We start from the raw sequence: 8726 nt of genomic DNA on the forward strand, positions 1-8726 counted from the left end.
GTGCCTTCTGTGTGTCCTCACCTGACTGCCAAAGCCCACTCTGTAGTTAAAAGCATCCTGTACGTTGGACTGCTAGCCACTCCTAACTGGTGCCCACCTCTAGGATCTTCAGTCCACGGCCTAAAACCCACATCTGGCTCTCTTCACCCTGTGCCGGATGGCCCTGCCTGGCCTCTCACGGCATATGGGATAAAGCCGACACTCTGTTGTCTGGTATGGAAGGGCCTGTAGCTCGGCCCAGCCCAAACTTCCAGCCCTGCCTCCAGCCACTTAGCCCATTTCCCTGAACTGCATCCCGTGACCTCACGCACTGGAGCCACACAGCAGGCGCTTTCCCATCTCTGTTCTTTCACTGGACACACTTGTTCCTTCCAGCGGCAGTCAAATCTACTGTACTAATGTATGGTACCACCCGCAACTGGGCCAGGAACTGTGAGAGCCCACGGCTTTTTTTTTTTTTTTTTTTTTTTTGAGACGGAGTCTCGCTCTGTCACCCAGGCTGGAGTGCAGTGGTGCAATCTCAGCTTGCTGCAAGCTCCACCTCCCGGGTTCACTCATGCCATTCTCCTGCCTCAGCCTCCCGAGTAGCTGGGACTACAGGCGCCCGCCACCATGCCCGGGTAATTTTTTTGTATTTTTAGTAGAGACGGGGTTTCACCGTTTTAGCCAGGATGGTCTCGATCTCTTGACCTCGTGATCTGCCCGTCTCTGCCTCCCAAAGGCTGTTTTTAATTCATTCTCACAGCCGTGTCTTCTGGCAGAGTGACTGCCTGTGCATGGTCTGTGCCTTTAGTGGCTGAATGAATAAATGAATGGGATATGCACAAATACCTGTTGCCCAAGCGCCTCCTGTGGCGAAGCAGGCCACGATGATGTGACAATATCTTGTCATGTGACAATATCTTGTCATGTAATTGGCTGTGAGGACTCCACTGGATTCCCGGTTGTGTTACTATTTCCATAGATGGTGGGTTAATGACAGAGAGGGGCGCTCTTAGCCAAGGGATACACTGGGCAGCGCGGCACTACGCTGGAGTGTTCCGGCTACAGATTCTGTTTGTCATCTGCTGGAAATGTCCACGATGGATTTAATTTTAAAAAACTTTTTTCTTTCCCAATTTAGGGAATACCCACTCTGGTCTACAGACACGACCGGAACTATGAACATCTCTTTATGGACATCAAGAACAAAATGGCGCAGGTGATCCCGATGAACCTGATCCTGTGCACGGGGCTTTCTGCCTTCTCAGTTTTTTCCTCCATGTTAGGCCTACTCCAGCCTTGCCCCAGGTGTTTGCTGTGAGCCACAGTTTCTGCGGCCTCCCTGAGGACCCCAGGGGGCTCCCTTGCAGAGGGCAAGCAAGACAGCAAATCAGCAAGTTTTCTTGTAGAGTAAAAGGAGATTGACATCTCGTGGGTTCGATTCTTAGGAATGATGTCATGGCCATGCCTGCTGAAGCGGAAAGTCCATGGAACCGATTTGTTCCTGCTCTCTGCATGCGGGTATTGATAGGTAGACCTGTGTGTCTCCATGGCCTCCAGGAACTGCCTGCACACAGTGCGCCCAAGTGTCAACTATTAGAGAGTTGACCCCACATGTGGCTTGGGCAGTGAAGGGGCTCAGCTCTCTTACCAGGTGGTGAGACACCAGAAACCCAGCCCATAGACATCCCTCTCCTGCTTTTCATTTCCCAGGACTCCCTCCCCAGCTCGGTCATTAGTGCCATCAGTGGACAGCTGCAGTCCTACAGCGATGCCTGTGAAGCGCTGTCTGTCGTAGAAGTCACTCTGGGGTTTCTGAGCACAGCTGGTGGGGATCCAAACATGCACCTGAATGTGTATACTCAAGACATCCTGCAAATGGGTGATCAGACGACTCACGTGTTAAAGGTAGGTCTCACACCGAAAAGGAAATCAGCACAGCCCCTCACCCTGGTCTCCTGCTTCCTGCGAGGGATAGGAGCATTCAGGGAGTGCCACTCTAGGCGCTCCTGAAAAGGATGCAGAGACAAGAACAACTGCTCACCCAGTCAGCCCAGCATAAACAGGACACACCAGGGAGAGTAGAGACAGACACGCACTAGAAATGCCAGCAGTCTAGATAGAGCCCAAATGTGACTGAGTACATGAGGCCCCAACAAACAGCATGATGTGAGCGGACTGTGAGGTGCCGCAGGAGGGAACTGGCAGGTAGGACAGAGATGGCCTTCACAAAGAGGGAGATCACATTAGTACAGGGCAGAACGAAGAGAAGAATGCCTGTGTGGAGAGCACTCAAGCTCCCTGGTGCACGACATGAGTGGGGGTGTGAGACCTCAGCCCCCACTCAGGAATTCTATTCCTTCTGCAGGCGTTAAACAGATGCCAGTTAAAACACACCATTGCCCTCTGGCAGTTCCTATCTGCTCATAAGTCTGAACAGCTGCTGCGGCTGCAGAAAGTAAGTCTGGTCTCTTCCTCTCCGCTAGACAGAGGGAGCGCACCCTTCTCCCTGCAGGCTTTAATACTTCATTTGCTCTTCCGTCGTTTTAGGAGCCATTTGGGGAAATCAGTTCAAGGTACAAAGTGGATCTGAGTCCGGAAAATGCTAAGCTCCTCAGCACATTCCTAAATCAGATTGGCCTAGACGCCTTCCTGCTAGAGCTGCACGAAATGATAATCTTGAAACTAAAGAACCCCCAAACCGAGGGGAGCTTCAACCATGAGTGGAGGTATGGATTTGCACACCTGTGGGGCGGGGCAGACACAATGTTGTGCTGACTCTCCTGTGATCTTCTATGGACACAAAAATAGTTCTTTTCTTACCACAGGATCCCATTTCCTGCTTTTTGCCACTACCAGGGTACCTGAGGACTGGCTTTTTGGTTTTAATCTCTACTGGGTTTTCTTTAAGCAATTACACAAGTTTTTTTCAGACAAGAGTCTTGCTCTGTTACCCAGGCTGGAGTGCAGTAATCTCAACTCACTGCAACCTTGGCTCACTGCAACCTCCGCCTCCCGGGTTCAAGCGAGTCTCAAGCCTCAGCCTGCCAAGTAGCTGGGACTACAGGCGTGTACCACCACGCCTGGCTAATTTTTGTATTTTTAGTAGAGACAGAGTTTCACTATGTTGGCCAGGCTGGTCTCGAACTCCTGGTCTCAAGTGATCTGCCCTCCTTGGCCTCTCAAAGTGCTGGAATGAAAAGGCGTGAGCCACTACACCCAGCCTAAAAGTCATATATTCTAATTTTAACAAGTAGACTATGTCAAAGAGAGGTACATTTTAAATTTAATAGAAAAAGCTACCCTAGGCTGGGTGTGGAGGCTTACCCTGTAATCCCAGCACTTTGGGAGGCCGAGGTGGGTGCATCACCTGAGGTCAGGAGTTCAAGACCAGCCTGGTCAACTGGTGAAACTCTGTCTTTACTAAAAATACAAAAATTAACCAGGCGTGGTGATACACGCCTGTAGTCTCACCTACTCGGGAGGCTGAGGCAGGAGAATTGCTTTAACCTAGGAGGTGGAGATTGCAGTGAGCTGAGATCGCACCACTGCACTCCAGCCTGGGCAACAGAGGGAGACTTCATCTCAAAAAACAGAATAGAAAAAGCTATACCCATGTATAAAGAGTGTATGAGAATACTCAACATTGGATATTATCCATCTTTTACATAGTTGCCAATCTAATGGCCAAAATGGTATCTCGTTTTCACTTGTATTTCCCCATTTACCATGAGGCTGAACATGTTTTTTATATTTATCACCCATTTGTATATCATCCTCTGAACTGCCTTTATTTATTTTTTAGTTTTTGAGACAGTGTCTCACCCTCACCCAGGCTGGAGTGCAGTGGCACAATCTTGGCTTACTGCAACCGCTGCCTTCTGGGTTCAATCAATTCTCCTGCCTCAGCCTCCCTAGTAGCTGGGATTACAAGTGCCAACCACCACGCCCAGCTAATTTTTTGTATTTTAGCGTAGAGACGGGGTTTCTCCATGTTGGCCAGGCTGGTCTCGAACTCCTGACCTCAAGTGATCCACAAGCTTTGGCCACCACACCCAGCCTGAATTACCTCTTAATATCTTTATTTTTCTTTTGTGCTTTGTCTCTGTAATGGTTGTGAGAGCTCTTTGCATAGAACAGGAGTTCATCTTCTATGCTGTGTGCCACAGTGCTCTATCTCAGCCTTTAATTTTATGAAGTCAAATCCGACAGAATTTTCCTATAAAGGGTCTCTATATGAAAACACTTACTAGGATCTTCCTTATCCCAGGATTATAAACTAGCCTCTCTTTTTTTTTTTTTTTTGAGACGGGAGTCTTGCCATGTCACCCAGGTTAGCGTGCAATGGTGTGATCTCAGCTCACTGCAACCTCTGCCTCCTGGGTTCCAGTGATTCTCCTGCCTCAGCCTCCCGAGTAGCTGGGACTACAGGCATGCACCTACCCGGCTAATTTTTTTTTGTATTTTTAGTAGACACGGGTTTCACCATGTTGACCAGGCTGGTCTCAATCTCCTGACCTCAAGTGATCTGCCCACCTCGGCCTCCCAAAGTGCTAGGATTACAGGCGTGAGCCAGCGTGCCTGGCCTGTCCTCTCTCTTTTTGTGCTTTCACTGGTGTTTTATTCACCAGTTTATGTTTAGGTGTGAAGTAAGGATTTAACCTGATGTTTTCCTGACTAGATCATCAAACTCCAGTCTTCCTCACCAATGTTTCCTATTTGCTATCTTCCTCCATTATGCTGTGGCATATACTATATACATTTATGTTCTTTCAACTTATTCAACAAGTCTTTACTAGCCTGTGCTTTTCATGTAGATAAAAAAGATCCCTTTCCTAGAGAATTTCCAGTCTTTGTTAATGTGAAACATGTAATAGAATACAAGGTTTTTTGAATGGTGAGGCCTTGTTTATGCAACCCTGTAAATAAACATCACCTTGCTAGAGAGCCTAAAGTCATGTGAAGGGGCCAGCACAGGGCTTGCTCCATGGGCTTCTGTGGTGTTTGTGTACTGCATGTGGGAAGCAGCAGTCAGGCACCAGAGCCTTGAACCCAGGATGCTAGTCCCAGTTCAGGAGCTCAGGTCATTGACCTTAAACTGCTCCTCAGGATTTCTGGTTTTTTTTTGAGACGGAGTCTCGCTCTGTCGCCCAGGCTGGAGTGCAGTGGTGCAAACTCAGCTCACTGCAAGCTCCACCTCCTGGGTTCAAGTGATTTTCCTGCCTCAGCCTCCCGAGTAGCTGGGATTACAGGCGCCCGCCGCCACGCCTGGCTAATTTTGTATTTTTAGTAGAGATGGGGTTTCTCCATGTTGGCTAGGCTGGTCTTGAACTCCTGACTTCAAGTGATCCACCTGCCTCAGCCTCCCAAAGTGCTAAGATTATAGGCGTGAGCCACTGCGCCCGGCCTAGGATTTTAAGTCTTAACGAGCATTTTGGTTCTGCTGATGACAACGGGAAAAAGTGACATGAGGGGACTGATTGGTCCCCTTATGTTATATGGGAGATTTTTTTTTTTTTTTTGAGACAGGATCTCACTGTGGCGCAGGCTGGAGTGCAGTCATGCAATCTCAGCTCACTGTAGCGCAGGCTGGAGTGCAGTCATGCAATCTCAGCTCACTGTAGCCTCCACCTCCCGGGCTCAAGTGGTCCTCCCACCTCAGCCTCCTGAGTAGCTTGGGACTATAGGCATACACCACCACGTGCCCAGCTAATTTTTGTATTTTTGCTAGAGACAGGGTTTCGCCATGTTGCCCAGGCTGGTCTTGAACTCCTGAGCTCCACTGACCCACCCACCTCAGCCTCCCACAGTGCTGGGCTTACACACGTGGGCCACCATGCTGAGGAGACTGTTTTAAATGCTCTCTTCTTTGGTTTTTCAGCCTGAGAGACACTCTCGTAAGTTACATGGAAACTAAAGAAAGTGAAATTCTTCCTGAAATGGAATCTCAGTTCCCAGAAGAGATACTGCTCGCCAACTGTGTCTCAGTGTGGAAAACAGCTGCTGTGCTGAAACGGAATCGACAAATCAGATAGAATTATTTCTTCAGCTATCTTTGGATGACTTTGGAGAGAAGACTCTCCTCGTCTGCGGCGTGGACTTCATCACGTACTGGTGCCTTTGCATTCAGAAGGAGAGCTGTCAGCATAGCACCAAATTCAAGACCAAAGCGTGCTACCTGAGCTGACAGCTTTTTGAAAGCTGAGCTGTTTCTGAACCATGTATATACATGTTCTGAAACTTTCTCATCATGAGTACTGTTCATTGGGAGATAACAATGAAGATTAGATGAAATTGGAAATAAACCAACATTGTTTACATTCCAGGAGTCATATAGCTCAGCCACACACGCAGTAATGATCTGTGCACGCTCGCCTCTGGCACTGCCCACCCCTCTTTTTTTTTTTTTTTCTTCTAATTCTGTACTCACAAAAGAGAATCTCATTTTCTTCTTTCTTCCATTCCCTTAAATTCTGAGTATTGTACATATATTTCTGGGTTCCCAAGATGGTGTGAAAAACTACCAGACTGTTTTTTGTCTTCTCACAAAAACAAGAAAAATCAGGGCATTTTGTGAGTGCCTTAAGATCAAACTAACAAGATCTGACCCTCACCCTCACAATGAGTCACTGCCCCACTTCAGAGGGTAAGAGCCAAAAGCCTCATTGTGAAAAGCACTGGACTTGGACCAGAGACACCATCAGGGCCTTGGTTTTCTCATGCATAAAATGGAGAGTGGATTAATCGCCAAAGATTCTTCCGATCTGATATTTTGAAATTATAAGAGAAACGAGATGACTGTAAACTTGGTCACAGGCCTGGTTCCGGCAGTTCTTTGCGGACTTTTTTCTAGCGTTATGCCAAATAAACATGCAGTCTCAGTGTGCTCTAGCATGTATGAATATCTAGTCCTTTCTGTGGTTCTCAGCCAAGACATAAAAACTAGGACTCAGAGTGCATACAAAACCAGTTACGTTTCGGAAAGAGGGAAAAGAGTCCCCGAGCCCGAATCTTGTGCTGCTTTTCTCACTGAAGTGTTGCCTTTTTTCTTTCCAAAATCTGCTTTGATACTTAGGACCTCTCTGGACTAACTTCTCTTCCTAGACAGCTCAGCACAGCTATTGATATGTTAGAGGCAGTATCCTTAATATTCATTCTAAATGAGTTAATGACTTAACTTGAAATTGGGCCTAAGGAGTGAGAGCTACAAAAATACAAAATGCTTATCCAGGACTCAGCCATGCACATCTTGAGCAGCGCTGGCAGGAGCCACGGAAGGAACTGTGCTCCGTTCTCCTCACTGTGATGGTGCCGCCACAGCGTCTGACGAAGGGAGAGTGACCCAGACTGCAGGCAGTAACTGACTTCACACAGTCCCTGGCATTTAGTCATCTGTGATTGTTTTATCACTCTGGACTGTGCAGAGCCACCTGCCACCGAGATCTGCATTCCGACTGCCTATGAACGGGTGTGGGGGCCGGGGGCCAGCTTGCTGAAGTCTTCAACTTGCACTCGGAGCTCCTTTGATACCTCAGAGCTGGCCGTCAGGTGGCAGCTCACACCCAGACTCACTGGCCACACCTCAGCAGGACCCAGACTCACTGGCCACACCTCAGCAGGACCCAGACTCACTGGCCACACCTCAGCAGGGGGGAGTCGAGTGTCAGTCTCTTGCTGTGAAGGCTTTTTTTTTCCTTTGGCCTGGGAATTTTTCCCATTTTTATGAAGAAGTTTTAAATTGTTTCATTTTGTGTGCTGTGCTTCAAAGCCTTAACTGTCAAATCTTGCATTATCTTGTTTGTACAGAAATATACTGGCCTAGCAGAGGCAAAAAAAAAAAAAAGAATTTTATTTTACTTGTCATACCTGTCTTAATAAACTGGAGTTTTGCTGCTAAAGAACTCTTCTCTCTGGGGGCAGAGCTTCTATTTATGGCACATAGACATCAACTAGGCTTTTGGGAATCGTTTGTGTTCTTTGTGGAAATGTCCTTTAGAAGCACCCATGAAGCAGTATGTTCAGACTGTGCACACAGAAAACATGCTCTGCCTTCAAATGTGAGATGGTAGACTTTTCCTCTGGACAAAATGACAGCAGCCCGGCGACTCAAGCGACTCCACAGTGGAGTTGAGCGCCACTCCCTGTAGCCGATCTGGGACTGAAACGCTTACACCTCTGCCTCAGAGAGGAGTCCCCCATGCCCTGCCTGAAATGACTTCACTGGAAACAGCAGGGCTGCAGCTAACAGGAGTACAGGTAGGAGCTAACTAACTTCACCCATGAGTCCACTTGTGGGGTAAGAGATAAACAGTAACCGTTCCAGGAGCCCACTAACATTTGAGTGCTAAAAATGCCCCTTTAGGGGGAAAACTGCATTTTCTCTTCCAAAAAGGAAAGGTTCTTCCAGGCAAGAAACCTGTGGTCTGAAACCACAGCGAGAAGAAGAGGCATGCTGGCCTGCACCGGAAGACTCACTTTGTCTGCCCTGAGCCAGCCTCACCTCACCCTGCAGTTCTTGTTTCTGCCATGGATGCTTCATCACCAACCCTGACCTTCCCCCTCCCAACCCTTTATTCATCCTCACTCCCACTCATACCCGCCTCCCTGGACAGTTCCCTGCTGCAGAGTTCTTTCTGCTTTCAGCCCTACCTTGGTGGTGATTTACCTGAAAATCTTCACTCATTATCTCCTTCTCTTCGAGACCTGACTGAAAAAATTAGGTGTGCACACCTGTAATCCCAGCT

At 48.0% G+C, this 8726-nt stretch overlaps 1 protein-coding gene across 3 annotated transcripts in view; it reads left to right on the forward strand.

Annotated features, from left to right (window-relative positions):
- Nucleotides 1–7883, forward strand: part of RNF213 (ring finger protein 213) — a 135229-nt gene extending 127346 nt beyond the window's left edge. For all 3 annotated transcript variants that reach the window (XM_054535867.2, XM_063718332.1, XM_063718331.1), the window contains exons 65-69: nt 1124–1201; nt 1696–1890; nt 2351–2440; nt 2533–2711; nt 5864–7883. In XM_054535867.2, coding sequence (XP_054391842.2) covers nt 1124–1201; nt 1696–1890; nt 2351–2440; nt 2533–2711; nt 5864–6017 — 696 coding nt within the window. In that variant the 3' untranslated portion in view covers nt 6018–7883. The remainder of the gene's footprint in view (nt 1–1123; nt 1202–1695; nt 1891–2350; nt 2441–2532; nt 2712–5863) is intronic.
- The last annotated feature ends 843 nt before the right edge of the window (nt 7884–8726 follow it).

Source organism: Pongo abelii, chromosome 19, assembly GCF_028885655.2.
Source record: "Pongo abelii isolate AG06213 chromosome 19, NHGRI_mPonAbe1-v2.0_pri, whole genome shotgun sequence".
NCBI classification, from domain to species: domain Eukaryota; kingdom Metazoa; phylum Chordata; class Mammalia; order Primates; family Hominidae; genus Pongo; species Pongo abelii.